This window comes from Panthera onca, chromosome B2 (genome assembly GCF_046562875.1).
Source record: "Panthera onca isolate mPanOnc1 chromosome B2, mPanOnc1 haplotype 2, whole genome shotgun sequence".
Taxonomy (NCBI): Eukaryota; Metazoa; Chordata; class Mammalia; order Carnivora; family Felidae; genus Panthera; species Panthera onca.
Window position 1 is genome coordinate 380,837 of NC_138343.1, and position 20,514 is coordinate 401,350.

At 58.7% G+C, this 20,514-nt stretch overlaps 2 protein-coding genes and 1 long non-coding RNA gene across 3 annotated transcripts; 1 reads left to right on the top strand and 2 right to left on the bottom strand.

Annotated features, from left to right (window-relative positions):
- Positions 1–1,263: 1,263 nt before the first annotated feature.
- Positions 1,264–10,158, bottom strand: LOC132666582 (uncharacterized). The gene is made up of 3 exons (XR_009604710.3): positions 8,331–10,158; positions 5,003–5,236; positions 1,264–2,037 (listed from the first exon to the last, which is right to left on the bottom strand). It is a non-coding gene; the product is annotated as an uncharacterized LOC132666582 (long non-coding RNA).
- A 10-nt stretch (positions 10,159–10,168) lies between these two features.
- RNF39 (ring finger protein 39) lies at positions 10,169–14,541 on the top strand. The gene is made up of 4 exons (XM_060614580.3): positions 10,169–10,726; positions 12,139–12,161; positions 12,361–12,452; positions 13,967–14,541. Exons 1-4 carry the CDS (start codon positions 10,364–10,366, stop codon positions 14,539–14,541), a joined length of 1,053 nt encoding a protein of 350 aa, XP_060470563.1. The 5' UTR covers positions 10,169–10,363.
- Positions 14,542–15,159: 618 nt separating this feature from the next.
- On the bottom strand, positions 15,160–19,965 carry PPP1R11 (protein phosphatase 1 regulatory inhibitor subunit 11). The gene is made up of 3 exons (XM_060614581.3): positions 19,730–19,965; positions 18,694–18,802; positions 15,160–16,348 (listed from the first exon to the last, which is right to left on the bottom strand). The coding sequence occupies exons 1-3, from the start codon at positions 19,796–19,798 to the stop codon at positions 16,146–16,148; spliced, it is 381 nt and encodes a 126-aa protein (XP_060470564.1). The 5' UTR covers positions 19,799–19,965; the 3' UTR covers positions 15,160–16,145.
- Between the last annotated feature and the right edge of the window lie 549 nt (positions 19,966–20,514).

A 20,514-nucleotide genomic window follows, 5' to 3' on the forward strand; every position in this document is an offset into this window, starting at 1 on the left:
TGTAGGTGGTCCAGGTGGTCCGGGGTCCCTGCCCCCACCCCATCCCCCACGGTCCCGGTTCAGGTGGTCCGGGGTCCCTGCCTCCACCAGGTCAAACACGGTCCCCCACCGTCCCCAGTGTAGGTGGTCCAGGGTCCCTGTCTGCACCCCATCCCCCACTGTCCCCCGTGCTGGCGGTCCAGGGTCCCCCACTCTCCCCCACTCTCCCCCACCGTCCCGGTGCAGGCGGTCCGAGGTCCCTGTCTCCACCCTGTCCCCCACCGTCCCTGTACAGGCGGTCCGGGTCTGTCCATCCAGTCCGGTGAGCCCTGCCGCGCCCTGATTCAGGGCCCACTTGTCTGCAGCTCCCGCCCTCTTAGGTGGGGTGAACCTGCACGCCTGGTTAAAACCCCTCCTGAGTCCCCCCTCCCTCCGCCACCCCCCACCCCCAGCCGGGCGCGGGACGCGGCAGCGCAGGAGCGTCCTCCTCGCAGCCCGAATTTGGATTTCGAGGACGCTCAGCACCGGGAGGGGCTCCAGGAGGGGCCGCAGGACCGGGCCAGCTGCCCCCAGACCCGCGGGCGGGTGGGGCGTGCAGGGCCGGGTGGAGGGCTGCGGGGTGCGTCGAGGCTCCTCAGGAAGTCAGAGGGAGAGGCGCCTGCACTAATTGGCAGGCCGGGTGCCAGCAGCATGCCAGTGATGTTTTGGTGACAGGTCACCCGGGAAGAGGAGGGACAGCGTGTCACGTGGGGCCCCTCCAGCTCGGTTAGTTTTTCTGGGTCACCCTCTGCGGCTGCCTCCCTCCTGGTTTCCCCTGCCAGTTCCGCCTGATGTCTCTGACTCATGGCCCCTGCCCCTACTCTCTGTGCCTCCATGTCCCTGGGGTCAGCTGGGGGCAGAAGCACTGAGGCCCCACCCTCTGGCCCAGTCTCTTCCTTGTGACACTGTCACACACGCTTCGGGAGTGGTTAGTGAGACCCAAGAATGAAGAGGCGGTGAAGACTGGTCTTCCTTGGCTCACGATGGCACGTGTTTACTGGGCGCTGACAGTTCACACTTGACCCCCGACGACCCACCACGCCGCCCCGGCAGTGCCCTCAGTCAAGGGGCCCTTCCCTGCTCCCACATCCCACCTCCTGCCCCTCTGCCTCCACCCACACCAGCTGCCTCTTCCTGCCATCTGCCTCCTGAGCCAGGCTCGCCTCCCCTGGAGCCAGAGTCCTCGAGACCCTGCCCACCCCCCCGCCAACCCCACCCCCCCCCACCCCCACCCGGCCCCAGGGATCCCTCCTTCCAGCTCCAGCCACCAGGCCTTCAGGCTACATCCCACCCACGACAGAGTTGCCTCAGGCCCTTTGCCCCACCTCTCCCTCAATCGGCACCACTTTTCTCCTAGTGCCTGGCCAATCCCTTCACCTTCCTCAAATCCTTGCTCAAATACCACCCGCTGAAACTGTAACCCAGACCCACCTACACACTACTCCCTCCCTTCCTTCCCAGCTTCCTGTCAGGCATTTCCCATTTTTATCGACCTGTCTTCCCCATCAGAATGGAATCCCTATGAGGGCACATTCTTGTCTGCCTCATCCTCTCTGAGGCCCCAGCTCCCAACAAAGTCTCTGAAACATTGCCGAGGCTTCATAAATATCTGTTGAATAAATGAATACAAATGATTTCCTTTGATCATTAAAACAAGTCTCTGACATCAATATAAATGTCTCCACTCTATAATCACAAAACTGACAAGAAGTGAGTCAAATCTTGGAAATCCCACTGTTTCTGCATAGGGTGTGTGTTCCTCCACACTGGGCAGGATCTTACCTAGTTTAGTCACAATGGGCAAAGATCCAAAATGAGGGGTCTGGACTGATGGGTTTCCCATCTGCTAGAGGATGTCTCCAACCTCCCTGGCTGCCTGAGTCCAGCCTTAGTCCTTCCTGGAACCAGGAAGAGATTTAATGGCTTACGTCCGCTGGGAAACTGTGGACCACAGGGCTGTGGGAAAGCTTTCCGTTTCTGGCTTCTACACTCCGTCCACCGCACTGACTGAGCTTGATTCTGTCCAGGAAATGGGATGAGGACAAGCAGAGGGAGAGCAAGAATAGGAAAGCAGATAAGGTGGAGGCGCGGACACCTAGGGAGGGAGAGAAGGACCGAGCAGGTAAGTGCAGGGGAGGGGGTGCTCTATAGAGAGACCCAGAGGAGGTGCCCTGGTGTCCCTCTGTCCTGGCCTCCTCTTCTGCAGTCCCATGTCAACACCCAAAGCTCACTTTGCATGAACCTAGTCCATTCCCAGAGCCAGGAACTCACCCTTGATTCCCCTGAACCCCAGTGACCAGGATGGTGCTTCCATCTACAAAACACTTGAACCTGGCCTGCTCCTTTCCAGGGTCACCGCCTGTCACCTAGATCATTGGAGCACGTTCTTTCTTCAGGACAACCAACCCACAAGACTCTGGGGGCCACCACTGGCTTGCAGAGGCCCTGGGTCACTCTTATTCCACACCTGTCTCATTCAGCTCCTTCTAACTGGAGACCCTGTGTGGTCTGGTCTCTGCCTGAGTCTTCATCTACTGGCACTACCTTCACCTGCAGCTCACCATATACCAGCTTCCCTTAAATTGGCCCCCACTGGCCCTTTCCTCAGAGTCTTTGTAAAGCTGTTCTCTGCCCCTGGAATGCCCTTCCCTCCTCTCTGTGCCTGATGAACTTCTATTCATCTCTCCGGTCTCCTCTTGAACGTTGGCTCCCCAGAGAGGCCTTCCTCAACACCCCCATCTAAACCAGAGCCCTGTGCCAGGTCTTTGTGGGCTCACCAGATTCAGCAAACAGAAACATAAGACATCTACTTAAATCTAAATCCCAGATAAATAATCAATCATTTTTTAGTATAAGTATTCCCCATACAGTATTTGGGAGATATTGATGCTAAGAGAATTCATTGTTTATCTGAAATTCATATTTAGCTGGACATCCCATATATATATTAATGTTTTTATTTATTTTTGAGACAGAGAGAGACAGAGCATGAGCAGGGGAGGGGCAGAGAGAGGGAGACACAGAATCCAAAGCAGGCTCCAGACTCTGAGCTGTCAACACAGAGCCTGATGCAGGGCTCGAACTTAGGGACTGCGAGATCATGACTTGAGCTGAAATCGGACATTTAACTGAGTCACCCAGGTGCCCCTGGACGTCCCATATTTTATCTGGCAACTCTAGATATGTGGAATGATGTCCCTCCCCTTCTATTTGGAGAGGTTGGAAAGTAAAACAAACTCTACTTCTCAGAAACTTTTGCAGCTAGGGTTTCCCCAGTTGGATGTAGTTGTATGAGATTCAAGAGGCAAGAGTGAGGGAGGCCCCCCTCCTATAGCAGATGAGGTGACCGAGCTCCAGCAGACACGTGGGAGTGGGGGCAGTGCTTCTGGGAGTGCTTCTGACTGACTGACCTTGAAACCAAGAGTCCAGCTAGAGCCTTGTGACCTTCCAGGCCTTTCCATGATTCTCTTACCACGTGGTTCCTTGTATTGAATCCCTTGCCACCGACCAGACCAGACAGAGAGTAGTTTCTGCTCCCTGACCTGGTCCTCAGCACCTGCAGCTCCCTTCACGGCACTGTGTGGACATGCACATGACTGTCTGGTGTCTCTCTTGCTGTCCACAGGCTGTGGCCATCATGCTGATTGTCATACATCAGTGTTAGTGTGCCTGGACCTCATCATTCGCTCCTTCTACTCCTGGTCAAGCAGGGCCTCACCCTGAACGTACAAGAGTGGTCAGTGAGCACCTCTTTATTTGAAATGAGTGTAGAAGAGACAGGCAGCAACCTTCCTGCACTCTTGAGGGATGGGGACTAGAAGGGCTGGCCCACTCGCACCCCAGCTACCCTGGATGAGCACAGTCACCCCTGTGGACCCCAGTTTTCTCATCTGCAATGTAAGCGTTAGGCTACGTGGTGATAACATCCCTGTCAGTTCTAACGCTCTACCCATCTGGGATTCTGTGACCTCAAAGTGTGAGAACAGAAGCCAGTTAGCTGCATCTGGTGCCCGGCACAGCATAGGAAATCATCTGTTTGGAAGGCTTGTTCTCGCTGCGGGGGGTGGACATGGAAACGGATTCTCATCCCGAATGTGAGGGGGCAGAGGAGGACCAGACTTACAGCAGGAAGGGAGGTGAAGGCTGCTGGGTCTGTGAATGCACAGACTGACCCTGTAATCCTGGCTCTTAGAACACAGCCCAGTGCCTGTCACCTGTCAGGGCCTGTGCACCTCCTACCACACCACTGGTCACACCCAGAGCATTAAGAACTGTCCCCCTGCCCCCCAGCCTGGGGGCTCCCTCTCACCACCCAGAGCTTGGCTCACACATCACCCCTCAGAGAAGCATTTTCTAACACCCTGTCAAAGTCGTGCACACCTCCTCCACTTAATTCCTCTTATATTACCCGCTTTATATTCTTCAAAGCACTTATCACATCTATAATTATCTTGTTCATTTATTTGTTTACTTGCTTATGGTTAGTCTTTCCCAACAGAATCTAATTTGCCAGAGGACAAGGGACCATGACTGGTCTGCTCACCCTGTACCAGAGTTCCCAGCACAGTGCTGGACTCGGCAAGTGCTTGCTGGGAGCCCACCTGAATGCAGGAGCAAATGCATGGCCCCTAAGGGGACTCTGCTGGGGGCGGGGGGGGGGGGGCGGCGGGATGAGGAGGTCTGGGGACACACTGGAGGGAAGAATGAGTATGGAATGTTGCAGGGCAGTTTAAAGGGTGGATAAAGTGACATTGCTGTGTGTGGGGGGGGGGGGAGGGGTGGTCAGAAGGACAGAGAACAAATGAGCATCCAGGATAAAGGTGAGGGAGGAACCACCCCCCCCCAACAGGCACCATTAGCCCTGAGCAGGGGCTTCAAGGAGGGGAACAGGATAGAGAAAATCAAGTCTCAGAAGAGAGGACATGACGCCTCAGGGAAAGAACACAGGGGAGGAGGCAGTGGGTCTGAATTTCAGCAGCTCTACCAGAAAGCAAATCCTTAACCCCAGGAATCTGAGTCATCCTCTCAGCCCCAAGCTGCTACAGAGCGCGGGCTGGGAGGGTGACGGCCTTGCAACCGGGGTCATGTCCATGAGTATCAGGTTGATCTGCTGGAATCTTCATCCTCTTTCTGCCTCGAGCCCCCTCCCCATCAGGGCTGTCTCCCCAGAGTATGTGCAGCAATTCTTGGGACGGCTGCACATTGTAAACAGCAGAGTCTTTAAAAAAAACAAAAAAACAAAAAACACAAGTCCTTACAGAAGCAACCGACATGGAAGGAAGTCTTGGGCAACAGGGCACAGTGAGTGAGGCCTGAGAAAGAACGGTGCTGCCTTAATTAGGCTTCTTATCCCCTGAGATCTCTTTCTCCAGTTTTCTCCCCAAAGATGCTTCAGGATTTTGGTTCAGGCTTTTCCATTTCTTTCCCACTCAACCCACCTGCCCTTTGTTTACAAGTCACGGCCTCCAGGAGGCCTTCCTGAAATCATTCCCACTCATCCTACAACCTGTCAACATAATCCTCAGTCCACCTTTACAACTCAGTAATGACAGCTCTGGGTGGATGATGGGTACACCTTTGTGCACCGTCACACTCCCCAACTCGGCAGTGGTGGATTCTGGTGGATGAGGGACAAAGCTTCATCTGCCTTGTCACATTCCCTGAGGGCAAAGACCTGGACTGTCTGGTCCTCCATCTCCCAAACACCTCTCTCCGCCTTAACACCTCCTAAAGACTTGTGAACTCTTTGACGGGATGGGGATGTCATGGAAATGGAGGAGAGCCAGGCTGAAGAATAAACGAAATGAGAAAGAAGCAGAAGAGAAAGAAAGTAGCAGATGGGCTAAGGCCTGCCCCACCTCCACCACCTCCCAGTGTAGGTTCTCACTTTCCACAGTGAGAGGGGAGACCTCCTGGAAGCAGCTGGAAAGGGGTGGGGACTGGTATGAGGGAGGCGGGATCCAGTCGCTGTCAGTCGGCCCACAAAGCCAACCCAGCACATACCAAGGGTCACCTCCACCCATGTAGCTCTCTGGAGGTAGAATGAGCCCAGAACAGGGATCAGAGGGTTCGGGCAGAGTTGTTAGGGATTCTGGCAGGGGAGGGAGAAAGCCTTGAGAAGTGAGACATTTCCCGGCAATGCCCGTCTCCAAATGTCCACCCCTGCACTATATGTCTGGGAGCCACTAGGTGTGGGCTCATGGGGAGCACCGGATAGAGGCTGAGCAGAAGCACTGTTAGCAGGAGTCCCTGACATTTGTTTCTAGAAGGCATGGGATGACTAGACCATGAGCTTCCGGAGCACAGGCTGAATGCCATGCCACATACTATGTGGGTGTCCCCCAGCACCATGCCTGGCCCCTGCCAGTGTGCAATGATTACTGACCAAGGATAAGAATATTGTGCACATTTAGAAGGTCTAAGCAGAGTCTGCTAGAAGACACTTCAGTTTGCCCAAGTGGCGGCAGGCAGTTCAATGGCTGGGTATATAGTAAAACCTTGGTTTGCGAGTATAATTTGTTCACAACTATGCTTGTAATCGAAAGCACTTGTGTATCCAAGTGAATTTCCCCAAAAGAAATAATGGAAACTCAGATGACTCACTCCACAACCCAGAAATATTCATATAAAAATGACTACAATATTGTAATATAATACAAAAAAATCAAGAAAATATAAAGAAAAATAAACAAATTAACCTGCACTTCCCTTTGAAAACTTTCACGGCTGGTGTGAGGGAGGCAAGAGAGAGGAGGGTTCTTGTGTAGGAAGACTTTCACTATCACTGACAGAACCAATGCCACCTGTTGGCTCAATGGAATCTTTCTCTGCATGGGGGCCATTGTATACGCTCGCACGGATGTTGACTACAGTGCAGTGTTGATAAACTCTTGTCATATACTGTATTTAATGTAACCGGCGACGAGGCAGCAGAGGAAAGGGTCTACATCTGCAGGCAGCCTGACCTAGAATGAAGCAAAGCATTCCTAAGCTCACTTTTCTGGAAAAGCAAAGGACTGTCCACAGGTGCTTGGAAGTAACAAAAAATACACTAGTGCCAGTTATGGGCACCTTCCAACGTGCTGAAAAATCACTGATTTCTGCCAAACACCTCGGCCTGAGACTGAGCATCCGAGCATGGGAGAGGATCACCCACAACCTGGGGAGGGGAGGGAGAGGGAGAGAGAGAGAGAGAACATTGGCTCAGTGTTGATCATGTGACATTCCACATCTCGTACTACTTGTATTGCAAGACATCGCTCGTTTATCAAGTTAAAACTTATCAGAAATGTTTGCTTGTCTTGCAGAACAAGATACTCGCAGTCAAGGTTCTACTCTCTATTTATTGAGACCTGCTGAGTGCCAGGCACCGTTCCAGGTTCAGGGAAAGCATGGTGAACATAATAAAGGCTAGGTTCCTGTTCCTATAAAACTACCTTCTATTGGACAGAAACAGCTCGAAACAGATAAGCAGACCATTTCAGATGGTGATAAATACCACAAAGACAGTACATCTGGGTAAAGATGAGGAAAGCAACTTGAGACACAATGGGGAAAGACGTCCTCTCTTGAAGTGTTCCATGTGGCTTGAGCCCTGGATGACAAGACGGACACAGCCTCGTCCAGCTCTGGAGGAAGTGGGGCCCGAGCAAGTGCACACACCTGGCGGGGAGATCAGCCCGCGTATCTCAGGGAGCAAACAACGTGAGCCCTGCGTCTAGCACAGCGAAATGGGGGCTGATTTGGGGAGGGTAGGTCCATCTGCACACTTCACCCTCATCGGGTCACACTGTGGGGTCACCACGTGCCTAAACATTGGGATCTCCTGGAAAGCTTTCAAAACTCCTGATGCCTGCCTCCTCCCCCCCATCCACAGAGATTCTGTACAGTTGACCTGCGGTGTCTCCTGGACATCGGGACCCTAAAAGCTGCCCAGGTCATTCTCACGTGGGCATGAACAGAACTGCAGAGCAGACCTTGCAGGCCGCAGCAGGCACTTGCGCTGTGAACGCCAGCTCTCTGAACACGCCCGCGTGCCATTTCCCCACCTCTCCAGGCCCAGATCTGGAAAGGACCCAATGTCTGAAAGGCCCTGAGGTGGGGACGGAACCAAGAAGATGAAGCGATCGAAGGAAGACAGAAAGAGAATGGACAAGAACACCAAGAGACACAGGGAACTCCAGAACATGTGACAGAGTGAAGGGGCGAAAACAAACAGGTGCAGAGAGTCCCAAAGGGTCAGAGATTTGTGGGACAGGGGAAGCAGAGCCTGCCGTAACAAATGATCACAAACGCAAACCGCGCACCCTTACCTCACAGTCCTGCAGTTCAGAAGTCGAAAGTGGGTCCTACTGGGAGAAAATCAAGCCACCAGCAGGACTGGAGGCCTCCTGGAGTCCATTGCCTTCCTTTTCCGGCTCCGAGGGGCCGTCCGCTTCCTCTACATGCAGCCCTTTCCTCAGTGTTCAAAGTCAACAGTGTTAGGCTGAGTGCTTCTCACACGTCTCTCGCTGGTTGTTCTCTCCTGCTTCTGTCCTCTGCCTTTAAGGATGTTGTGGACCTTGAACCCCTGTGGATAATCTAGAGAAATCTCCCTGTTTCGAACCCAAGTGATCAGCAACCCTAAGTCCATCTGCAAACTTAATTCCCCTTTGCCCTGGAAGGTAACAGATTTACAGGTTCCAGGAATTAAGACGCGGACATCTCGGGGGACTGTGACTCCATCTTCCACAGCATGAAAGCCCGTTTTACAAAACAGGTTTGGGTCGTATCTGTAGCTGTAGGTCTTATGAGCACTGAGCTGAGAGCTTTGTTCCAAGATAAATACACATGTGTTTATTTGTGAGGGTTTATCACGGTGTCCAATTTGAGTGTCTCCCCGGTAAGTGTGGAGCAGAGGTGGGGAGAAGGGTGCCTCAAGGGCTGCCCGATCTTTATTATGTTTGTCTTAGAGCTGCTGCTCCCCAAAGACCTACGGCTGCCGCATTGTTCTTATTGACAATGAAACTAATGACAGCGTCTCTTTGCGTGTTTTCTTTGAGTACGTCTCTGTGTCCCTGAGAAACCCTCGGTGTCCACCCCAGTGGTATTCAGTGTGTCTGAGACTGGGTACATCTGTGGCCTCTGCATTATGTGAACGCCTCTGTCCGTGGGGAACTTGGACGTGATGGGTGAGCAGACAGGTCTGTACAACAGTGTGTGCGAGCACACTCGTGGACAGATGTTTACTTCCCCACAAACCCTGCAGGGCAGGCAGACAGACAGGCCTCCCGTGAGAGCAGCAGAGGAACTAGCAGGTGGAGGGCGTGGGAAGAGAGAGGAGGGAAGAGCCAGGAGATGGATAAGAGGGGAGGGAGAGGAAAGATCAGAGGGAAGATTTTGGAAAGCAGAGGGGAGGTTTTGGGGATCTCAAATAAAACAGAGGCAGCGGGGCGTCACAACTAGGGCACAGATCAGGGCTGGCTACGGCCCCACTTCTGCTTATTGCCGGCCTTTGTGACCTTGGCAAGGCCACCTCTCTGGGCCGCTGTTTACCAAGAGACTTGAAATAGATGAACCCTAGGTACACCCCAAAGAAGGGTGAAAAGTGGAAATAAAAACCCACACCGGGAAAAACTGAGAGAAAGAACTAGAGACAGGTGGGGAGAGAGTAGTAGTAGGGGAGGCCCAGCCAGACGTAGAACTGACTCCCGGAGACCTGAGCGGGGGCGCCTGCTCCCACTCCCTTACCCCACAGCTTCAGATGGTTCTTAAGCCCTTAATAGGTAAGGCAGCAAGCGGGGAGGAAAGGAAAGACTCACCAGGAGTGACAGCACACACCAGACCGAGGCCTGGATCCTCGCTCCCGCCTCCAACTCCGGGGAAGTGGGTGTGCCGGCCGCCTGGAGTGACTCACACCCCGGCGATGTGGGCGCACACGCCGAAAGCGAGCCCGGGCGCTCTGCCCACCGGCTGAGCACAGGCCCGGGGCGGAGGTGAGATTGGGGCGCCGGAGGGGTGACAAGGAGGCGACCCCCGCCCCCACGGTGCGGACTTGCCCCCAGAGCGCCCCCTCCCGAGCACCTGCTCGCCCCTAGGACCTGGGCGCACGCGTCCCCCGCCCTCCTCCCCCAGACCCGAGCTGGGAAGCTGGAGAACCAGGTGAGCTGTTGCGCAAGGCCCGGTGTTTACCTGCCGCGGGGGCCTCCTCCTCCCTATAAAGCCTGGCGCGGCGGGGAGGGCGGCGGAGGCCGCCACTGCTCGGAGAGGGGCCACAGCGCGCCCGAAGGTTCATGCGCCGGGCGGGGACAGGGCCCCGCGCTCGGCTCGCAGCAGGCGCGGCCCGCGGGCGGGGGTCGCGCTTCCCATGGAGGCGCCCGAGCTGGGCCCGGGGCTGGTGCAGCGTCTGGAGCAGCTGGCGACGTGCCCGCTGTGCGGGGGCCCCTTCGAGGACCCGGTGCTGCTGGCGTGCGAGCACAGCTTCTGCCGCGCGTGCCTGGCCCGCCGCTGGGGCGCCCCTCCGGCCGCCGGCGACCCGGCGCCCGCTCCCGCCTGCCCCAGCTGCGGCCAGCCGTGCCCCCGCCGCAGCCTGAGGTCTAACGTGCGGCTGGCGGTGGAGGTGCGCATCAGCCGGGGACTGCGCGACAAGCTGGCCGAGGCGGGCGCCCGCGCGGGGAGGCGCAGGGGGGGCCGCATCCCCACCATGGGCTGCCTGGACCCGCGCGGAGAGGTGAGGCGGGGCCGGGGGCGCGCCCTGGGGCTGTGGGGGCCGAGCAACGGGGCGGGGTGACAGCAGTACGTGGGGAAGCAAGAGGGGAGCGGGTCTCAGGCACGCAGAGGAAAGGAGACTGAACGCGGAGCGCGGGAAGTGCGGAGGGGGCGGGGTCTGAGAGGAGGGGGACTGTGAGGTCTGGGGGGACAGCGGGGGTGGGAAACAGCCTGAGGGAGGGCGCGAGGGGGACGGCGGGGTCTTGGGAGGGGGACGGCGGGGTCTCGGGGGAGGGGGACGGCGGGGTCTGGGGGGAGACGGCGGGGGTGGGAAACAGCCTGGGGAGGGCGCGAGGGGGACGGCGGGGTCTTGGGAGGGGGACGGGGGGTGTCGGAACCAACCTGGGGGAGGACGCGGGAGGGAGGGGGAAGGCGGGGTCTGGTGGGGGGGGGGGGGGGCGGGACGCGAGAAGCCGGAGCAGAGAGGAGGGCGGCCAGGGGCCATCAGTGGAGGCAGGGCAGCGTTCGCCGTGCTGTTGGTGAGCGTCCTGCTCCGCTCCTCCCAGAGCCCCTGGCCCGGAGAGGCGACGGCGGAGGCGGGGCCCGTGAGCCTGCAGCCCGGCCTCCGGCCGGGCCCCTCCCCTAACCCTAACCCTAGCCCTAACCCTAACCTTCCCTGCCCCTACTCCCTGCCCGACCCCCAGGCGTCCGGGACTCCTGACTGGCTTCTCCCCAGCAGCCTAGCCGGTCTCAGGTCTTGCTTCCACACTTTGAAGTCTACATAGACCTAATTAGTCCAGGTGTAATTGGCGTGATTAGGCAAATTGCCCCTCCCTTCGCCACCACACTGGGCAGCTCCAGTCATCCCCACTGGACAGTGAGGGAGGAGGGGAGTTCCCGGTGTTTGGAGGGCATCCAGCGCGGTGTCCCGAGCTGCTGGGCCTCCTGGGACACATTGGAGTCCAGCTGCCGCCTAGGCCAGGGTAGAGACACAAAGCCAAGGGCCCAATAAACGCCACTGGGCTTTTATGGCAACAGGGGAAGCAGCTTTATTACAAGGCTTTTATACACCAACTCTTGGCCCCAGGGCTCGGGGGTTTGGTCAGAGTGATGAAGGAGAGGGACACCCTCAGGAAGGTAGATTAGGAGACACAGAATGAGGCTGGGGACTCTGAAGGGTGAAGGGGGCAAGTCCCAGGTGTGGATGAAGCTGGGGAAGGGGAGGAGGGCGGTGGGTGGTGATGGAGAGGAAGGAGGGCCATGAAAGGACAAGGGAAGACTGAGGAAAGGGGGAGCCCAGGGGTGAAGGGGTCACTGTGAGAGGTGCCGGGGCTCACCAACCGAGTCCCAGCTACCTGAGGGAGGGGCGGATAGGGAGGGCTGCCCAAGGACGAGCCCAGAGCTCACATCCATGTTCTCTTCTGCCCATCCCAGGACACGAGGAAGACATGGAGGAGGTGAGTTCCGCTTTACTGCTCCTTCCTTTCTACCACCAGCTGCCACATCCGTCACCTCTTCCATGGGCTCACCTCTCTGTCCTCACTCACACACAGCTTTTCCGGGCCCCAGAGATGTCAGTGAGGTCGGGGTGGGGGCGTCAGAGGGCAGAGGGTGTCTACCTACGGACTTCCTGACCCTTCTCCCTCATCTGTCCAGACTTGACGCCCCAACACCCAAGTCATCTAACTCAGACGACGACGTCCCCGAAGATTATCCAGTGGTCAAAAACATGCTGCACAGACTGACGGGTAAGGGGGGAGGGAGGGATGCACTGAGTGACAGTCTTCCCTCTCAGACAAGATCGAGTCTCTTCTGGGGTCTGTGGGACTTCCCTGAGGCAGCACTAAGCAGCACACGCTGAGGGGCTGGACCACAGAAACCCACCGTGTCAGCTCTGGGAGTCGAGGCTGGTGTTGGTGGGATGGGCTCCTTCCACGGCCCTGCCTCTCTCCCAGCCTTCCCCCTCAGATGTCCTCTCTGTTGTCTTCTCATTGTTTTCCTTCTGTGCTCATCCATCTCTGGGTCCAAACTTGCTCTTTTTGTAAAGACACCAGTCACATTGGGCCAGGGCCTGCCCTAATGACCTCGTTTTAACTTAATTACCTCTGTAAAGACTCTGTTTCCAACTAAGTTCACATTCTGAGGTCCTGAGAGTCTACAACATTTCTTTTCGGGAGGAACATAATTCGACCCTCAACGTCAATCCTCAGTTCTTCATATTCCAGCAATTCCCCCCTCTTATCTGTCGCGACCCTGGAAAGTCAGCTGCTTCCACCACTCTTGCTCTGTTTCTGCCCCTGGGGCTCTGGACCTTCTCTGCAGCCCCCCCGGGGGGTGGGGGGGCTCCTGGCTTGCTACCAAAGCTGCCAGCCAAAGAGGAACCTGTCTGGCTCAGTTGATAGAGCATGCAACTCTTTTTTGTTTTGTTTTGTTTTCAGTTTTTGGGGGGGAGGGGTAGAGGGGAAGAGAGAGAGAATAAACCTCAAGCAGGCTTCACATTCAGTGCAGAGCCTGACGGATTCAGGGCTTGATCCCACGACCCTGGGATCATGACCTAAGCTGAAATCAAGAGTCAGCCACTCAACTGACTGAGCCATCAACCAGGCGCCCCCCCCCCCTCTTTTTTTTGAGCATGCAACTCTTGATCTTCCGGTTGTGAGCTCTAGCCCCACATAGGGTGTAGACATTACCTACAAAAGAACTCTTTAAAAAAAAAAAAAAAAAAGCCTGCCAGGAAAGGTGTCCCACCCTCCTGTTACCTACCATCCCCCACAACCCAGGATACTTCTAGCACCCCAATCCAGAAACCTTTCCTCAAAAGCAAACCATACACACAGGGCCGGGATTGTTTCTCTCTCCTCCTCTGCCCCAGGCCACTCCCACTTTTGCCTGGGGTCCCAGCACCCCCTGCCAGTCCTCCTCCTCAGGGCCACCTTCCTTCCGCATCCTGCTGACCCAGCTCCCACGCCCCGCCACCACCACAGTAGATGCGGTATCGGTCCTCACTCCTCCCTGGAAGTTGGATCAGCCCCACTCTTCTCCCAGCCCCCAACCCAAGCAGCCTCTCCATGATCTCCGCCCTGTGCCGCCTTCGCCAGGCCGGCCAGGGCTTCTCCAGGACGGTTCTACGGAAGCGGCCGGTCCCTGCGGCGCTTGTCTCCTCCCGCTCTGGCCCCACAGCTGCCTCTGGAGCGGTTGGGAGGCCTCTTTGGTGCCCTCTGCTGCGCAGAACCTGACCCGGCCCCCCTCTTCCCCTCCGCAGCCGACCTGACCCTGGACCCGGGCACCGCACACCGCCAGCTGCTCATCTCAGCGGACCGCCGCAGCGTCCAGCTGGCCCCGCCGGGGACGCCCGCGCCCCCCGACGGCCCCGCGCGCTTCGACCAGCTCCCGGCGGTGCTGGGCGCGCAGGGCTTCGGGGCTGGCCGGCACTGCTGGGAGGTGGAGACCGCGGCCGCCGCCGGGGACCAGGAGGACGGGGACCAGGACAGCGGCGAAGCCCGCTACGCCGTGGGCGCGGCCGGCGAGTCGGTGCGGCGCAAGGGCCGCGTGGGGCTGTGCCCGGCGGGGGCCGTGTGGGCCGTGGAGGGCCGCGCCGGCCGCCTGTGGGCGCTCACGGAGCCCGAGCCCACCCCGGTGGGCGGCGCGGGACCCCCGCCGCGGCGCATCCGCGTGGACGTGGACTGGGAGCGCGGCCGAGTGGCCTTCTACGACGGGCGCTCGCTCGATCTGCTCTTCGCCTTCCAGGCGCCCGGGCCGCTGGGGCAGCGCGTCTTCCCGCTGCTCTGCACGCGTGACGCCCGCGCCCCGCTGCGCATCGTGCCGGCAGAGGGCTGAGCCCCCTCCCCCTGCCCGTGCCGGGGGGGGGGCCGCCGCGTCCACACAGACCCCCACCCAGCCACACTGTCTCTTTTCTCCCAAGCAGGAAGATCTTGGCTGGCCTCCGGATTCCTGCCCCTCCCTCTGGGACGCTTGCCACCTGCCTCTCCACGGCTGCCTGCTACCCTGGACCTGAGCTGGGGGAACAGGCCCTGCCCCCCAATACTGGGCAACGGTGGTGTCCATTACGCAGAGGCCCCGCTAGCCAAGCGTTCCCCTCCCACCCCTGCCTCTGCTGGTCTCAGAGGGCCCAGTGCCTTCTCCTCGGGCCAGGGTTCCGACTTCCCTGCCCAATCTGGGGTTTATTCACCAGACTCTGGCCTGGGTCTCAGGGTCCTCCATGGAGCTCTATGCCGTGCTGGGGAGGGGGCAGGCCAGCTCTACTCCATGGTGACTGCTTCCTTTGCTCACAGCCTTGTCCCGTTAGGAACCTTCCTAACTCCCCCCTGCACACACAGTAAGCCAAGGCTGCTACCTCCCTTTCCTCTCCTCAGCAGGGGGTGTTGGCCCAAACACCCCAAAACCATCCCTGTACACAGCATCTCATCTCTCCCCATATGTATAAATGGGCCCATATTTAACACTTTTTGAGATGTTGGGTTATTTATTTTGTGCATCTGTGGCAATAAATGAGATCTCAGTGGTGGTATGATTTGACTCATCTCTGCAACTGTGCATGGCAAGAGGCCTAGGAAATGATCTCAAGATCCCAGTAAGGAGTGGGGAGGGCTGGGAGCTGGGTATCTGGGCTGGCAGAAACATTAAAGCCTAGGAAGGAAGGGGTAAGAGTGTAGTGTAGGGGACGTATCCCCATCTCTTTGCTCCCTCCCTTTCGCTTCCTCTCCCAGGGACCCAGGTCCCTGGGACAAAGCTGGATGTCTCTGAAGCCACAAGATGCAGGAGAAGGCTGGCTCTAAGTGGCCAATCCCCAAGCCAGCTTTGTCAGATCCTGTATCACGTGAGAAGGGTGAGGAGAGGCCATCACTATGTCCTTTTCCATTAAAGGTGATAAAGCAAAGACCTCTCTCTCTCCCAGCCCCTCTGGAGGGCATGAGGGGGTAGGGTTGGGAGCCCACACATCCCACAGGCTTATATAAATACATTACTGGAAGAGCTCCAAGCCAGGATTAACAAGCATAGCTAGGGCAAGATTGCCCGGAATCTAACTGGGACCCTGGCAGTGAAAGCTGGGACTGCTGAAAACCCAATTTAAGTGTTTGGGACTCAAATAGAGAATGCAAGGGGCCAAGAGACCTGGATCCCAGGACAGGCAGTTTGGCAGTGAGAACAAAGGGAAGAGACTGGAACCAAGACGCCTGGATCCCAGGAGAGCAGAGGATGAGGACCGAAAGGAGAAATGAGGGCTGGGAGAACCCAGAAGCCTGGGTTCTGGAATAGCAGCAAGTCAGAATTTCAGGATCTCTGTTCACCCTCCTCTCCTCCTCCCTCCGTCAGGCAGAGGAGAGGGCAGGAGGGGGCTGGAGAAGGGGTTTAGTCCCCAAGTAGCCACATGAATACATTCAGGGCCAGACAGACACAGGAATGGTGGGGCAGAGAGGAATTTAGTGCTGCATTGGCCCTGGAGGAGGCTGGGAGGGGTCAGGAGGCTGGGGAGGGGTGCTGGGGCTCGGTCCTGGGGTTGCACGACGCCGTCCCTTGCGGTGGCCCCGTACACAGTGTGTATGACCACAGCCCTCTTCTTCTTCCTCATCGCTCTCAGTGGAGCTCTCGCCAAAGGCCCGAGGTTTCTCATAAATACAGCAGCCTGGATTTGGAGGGAGGAGCCCAGTAAAAAAGGGACAAAAGTTAAGATACAGTCAGTCCCTCACCCACCAGATCTCAGTAACAACTGCTTCCACCATGCCAAGACCCAGCTTCCCCAGGCCCACCCCCTGGGGACTCAGGCCCCCAAACCCTCCTCGTGTTGGCGAGGGTCTAAAGCCCCGCTTCTGCCCGCTGATGCCTCCTGATTTCAGGCCCTGGTCTGTCCCAGGACAAGCCCTCCCTCCCTTTTCCTCCAGTCTTAGCCTCATGTCCCTGATGCCTGGAATCATCGAGGCAGTGACAGGCCCCTGGGCAGGTGTGAACAGGTGTGAGAAGTAGACAGTGACAGGCTGTGGGCAGGTGTGAGAAGGTGGCAGATGGGCCTGTGGGTAGGTGTGAGCAGGTGTGAGCAGGTGGCAGACAGGTCTGTGGGGAGATGTGAGCCGGTATGAGAAGGTGGCAGCAACAGGCCTGTGGGTAGGTGTGAGCAGGTGGCAGATAGACCTGTGGGCAGGTGTGAGCAAGTGGCAGCAACAGGCCTGGGGGCAGGTGTGAGCAGGTGTGAGCAGGTGGCAGCAACAGGCCTGGGGGCAGGTGTGAGCAGGTGTGAGCAGGTGGCAGACAGGCCTGGGGGCAGGTGTGAGCAGGTGGCAGAGAGGCCTGTGGGCAGGTGTGAGCAGGTGGCAGACAGACCTGTGGCAGGTGTGAGCAGGTGGCAGACAGGCCTGTGGGCAGGTGTGAGCAGGTGTGAGCAGGTGGCAGACAGGCCTGGGGGCAGGTGTGAGCAGGTGGCAGACAGGCCTGGGGGCAGGTGTGGGCAGGTGGCAGCAACAGGCCTGGGGGCAGGTGTGAGCAGGTGGCCGACAGGCCTGGGGGCAGGTGTGAGCAGGTGGCAGAGAGGCCTGTGGGCAGATGTGAGCCGGTATGAGAAGGTGGCAGCAACAGGCCTGGGGGCAGGTGTGAGCAGGTGGCAGACAGGCCTGTGGGCAGGTGTGAGCAGGTGGCAGCAACAGGCCTGGGGGCAGGTGTGAGCAGGTGGCAGAGAGGCCTGTGGGCAGATGTGAGCCGGTATGAGAAGGTGGCAGCAACAGGCCTGGGGGCAGGTGTGAGCAGGTGGCAGTGACAGGCCCCTGGGCAGGTGTGAGCAGGTGTGAGCAGGTGGCAGACAGGCCTGGGGGCAGGTGTGAGCAGGTGGCAGACAGACCTGTGGCAGGTGTGAGCAGGTGGCAGACAGGCCTGGGGGCAGGTGTGAGCAGGTGGCAGACAGACCTGTGGGCAGGTGTGAGCAGGTGGCAGACAGACCTGGGGGTAGGTGTGAGCAGGTGTGAGCAGGTGGCAGACAGGCCTGGGGGCAGGTGTGAGCAGGTGGCAGCAACAGGCCTGGGGGCAGGTGTGAGCAGGTGGCAGACAGGCCTGGGGGCAGGTGTGAGCAGGTGGCAGAGAAGCCTGTGGGCAGATGTGAGCCGTTATGAGAAGGTGGCAGCAACAGGCCTGGGGGCAGGTGTGAGCAGGTGGCAGACAGGCCTGTGGGCAGGTGTGAGCAGGTGGCAGACAGACCTGTAGGCAGGTGTGAGCAGGTGTGAGCAGGTGGCAGACAGGCCTGTGGGCAGGTGTGAGCAGGTGGCAGACAGACCTGTGGGCAGGTGTGAGCAGGTGTGAGCAGGTGGCAGACAGGCCTGGGGGCAGGTGTGAGCAGGTGGCAGACAGACCTGTGGGCAGGTGTGAGCAGGTGGCAGACAGACCTGGGGGCAGGTGTGAGCAGGTGTGAGCAGGTGGCAGACAGGCCTGGGGGCAGGTGTGAGCAGGTGGCAGCAACAGGCCTGGGGGCAGGTGTGAGCAGGTGGCAGAGAGGCCTGTGGGCAGATGTGAGCCGGTATGAGAAGGTGGCAGCAACAGGCCTGGGGGCAGGTGTGAGCAGGTGGCAGACAGGCCTGTGGGCAGGTGTGAGCAGGTGGCAGCAACAGGCCTGGGGGCAGGTGTGAGCAGGTGGCAGACAGGCCTGGGGGCAGGTGTGAGCAGGTGGCAGACAGGCCTGGGGGCAGGTGTGAGCAGGTGGCAGACAGGTCTGTGGGCAGGTGTGAGCAGGTGTGAGCAGGTGGCAGACAGGCCTGGGGGCAGGTGTGAGCAGGTGGCAGACACCCCTGTGGGCAGGTGTGAGCAGGTGTGAGCAGGTGGCAGACAGGCCTGGGGGCAGGTGTGAGCAGGTGGCAGCAACAGGCCTGGGGGCAGGTGTGAGCAGGTGGCAGACACCCCTGGGGGCAGGTGTGAGCAGGTGTGAGCAGGTGGCAGACAGGCCTGGGGGCAGGTGTGGGCAGGTGTGAGCAGATGGAAGAGGGAAACACTCACACTTTGATGAGCGGCGTCCCATGTGCTCGTTGTCCACAGTGTCACTCGTCCATTCTACCTTCTTCTCTGGCTTCCGCTTCCGTAGTTTGATGGTCAGGCTCCGGTTCTCCTGGAAGGTTAAGAAGGACGGACAGACACAGCTAGCTCCCTCCTCCTGACCTGCCCAGCTCCCTCCCGGGGGCCTGGTTCAGTCAGTGCCCCAGACAGACCAACAGAGGAGCTGAGTGCAGGGAAAGGGCAACTGGAGCAGGTCTCTGACCTCAAGGAGACCCTTGGGGGGTTGTGACAACTGCTAGGACGTGGGGAAGACACAGTTCCTAACCTAGGGAAGGTCCCAGCAAGTCTTCAAAGGAAAACATAATCCTCGCTGTTTCTCCATCTTCCTCCCCAAATCCTCCTCGGTGGTATTAGTACCTGAGCACGATCTCCTCAGTCCCCAGTACCTAACCCTTGACTCCCATAGAGAAAGAACCACGTCCTGATCTCTCCCATCCTCAAGCCCGGCGCTCCCCTCTTCTTACCTACCTACCCCCTCGTACCCACGCGTCCCCCCATAACCCGGGGGTAACGACTACACCCTCTCTTTCTGAAAGCAACTCAACCCGTTCTTGCAGGCAGGCTACTTGTGTCTCTATTTGTCAACAGTCCTCCCATCTCGCCCTTCTCCTTCCCGCGACCCCTGCACCTCCCTTCACGCCCACCCCTTGCACAAACACGTGCTGGCAGCTGTGCTGGCGGCCAGCCTGCCTGCAGCCAAGCCTTCGCATGGAGCCCTTCGTTCCCCCCGCACCCCCCAACCCGACACCCCGAGCTCCGGTCCCTGGGTCTCCAGCCCCGCCCGCGCGCAGCAGCTCCTGCGCCCCGACTCTAACTCTCTGTCACGTGTCGCCTGAGTAGCCTCCGGCAGCATCTCTGCCGCTGCCCAAAGCCCCAGTACTGGCGACTGTCCCCGGCCCAGGTATCCGACCCCACTCGGCCCACATCCCTATCCCCTCCCTCCCGGTATCACCGCCCCCCCCCCCCCCGCCTTTCTCACGGGCTCGGTTGTCACGGTAACCGTTGTCTCAGTGACGGTCTCACTCAGCCCGGCCCCTGCCTCGGCCATGGCTAAGGCTGAGGACAGGGAGGAGGGGAGGAAGGGGGACGACACGCCCTTCCTTTTCTCTGTGTCTCAGGGTTCTAAGCGGGCCGGGCCGGACTCAGGGTGGCAGCCAGGATCCTCCACCTTCTTTTTTCCCCCTCCTCCTGGGCCTCCGTTTCCCCACCCCTGGGGAGAACCTGTCCAACCCCACTTCCGGCCCGCTGCTTCCGGGTGTGACGCACTCCGTAGTTCCCCTTCTCCCTTCCACGGCACTGCACGCGTCTAAGCGCAGGCGTCGCCGGATTAGTTCCGCCGTAACGTGACAGTGCGCAGGCGCCGCCAGCAGGAACCACTGACTTGGCGGAAGAGGCGTCACTGCGGGTGTGGCGCGTGGGCGGCGGGGCGCAAGCGCAGCGAGGGGCGGTCCGGAAGGGCAGAGCCCGTGTGGCGCCGCAGCGCGGGTGTGGGGATGCGGGATAGGGGTGCGGCCCCCGGTGCAGTGGGGTTGGGGGTACGGGATGGGGGTGCAGGTGCAGGCGAGAACATCTGTCCTGGCGGCAGTAACCACCCCGCCTGAGCCGGTCTTCCGTTTCCTTGACTCTGGAAATGGAGAATTGGGCCCCAGGAGCAGGCAGAAGCACTCGATCACGAATGGGTTGTGGGGTGGGGGGCACCTGAGTGGCTCAGTCCTGGAGCACCAGACCCTTGATTACCAGTTGGGTCATGATCCCAGGATCGTG

What these genes read in the sequence shown, in the direction of transcription:
- RNF39 (XM_060614580.3), top strand. Translation starts at nt 10,364, where the DNA reads ATGGAGGCGCCCGAGCTGGGCCCGGGGCTGGTGCAGCGTCTGGAGCAG. An exon ending in GCCTGGACCCGCGCGGAGAG is followed by an intron (nt 10,727 to 12,138) that starts GTGAGGCGGGGC and finishes TGCCCATCCCAG; the next exon opens with GACACGAGGAAGACATGGAG. An exon ending in CATGCTGCACAGACTGACGG is followed by an intron (nt 12,453 to 13,966) that starts GTAAGGGGGGAG and finishes TCCCCTCCGCAG; the next exon opens with CCGACCTGACCCTGGACCCG.
- PPP1R11 (XM_060614581.3), bottom strand. Translation starts at nt 19,798, where the DNA reads ATGGCCGAGGCAGGGGCCGGGCTGAGTGAGACCGTCACTGAGACAACG. An exon ending in TTACCGTGACAACCGAGCCC is followed by an intron (nt 18,803 to 19,729) that starts GTGAGAAAGGCG and finishes TTAACCTTCCAG; the next exon opens with GAGAACCGGAGCCTGACCAT. An exon ending in GGGACGCCGCTCATCAAAGT is followed by an intron (nt 16,349 to 18,693) that starts GTGAGTGTTTCC and finishes CTCCAAATCCAG; the next exon opens with GCTGCTGTATTTATGAGAAA.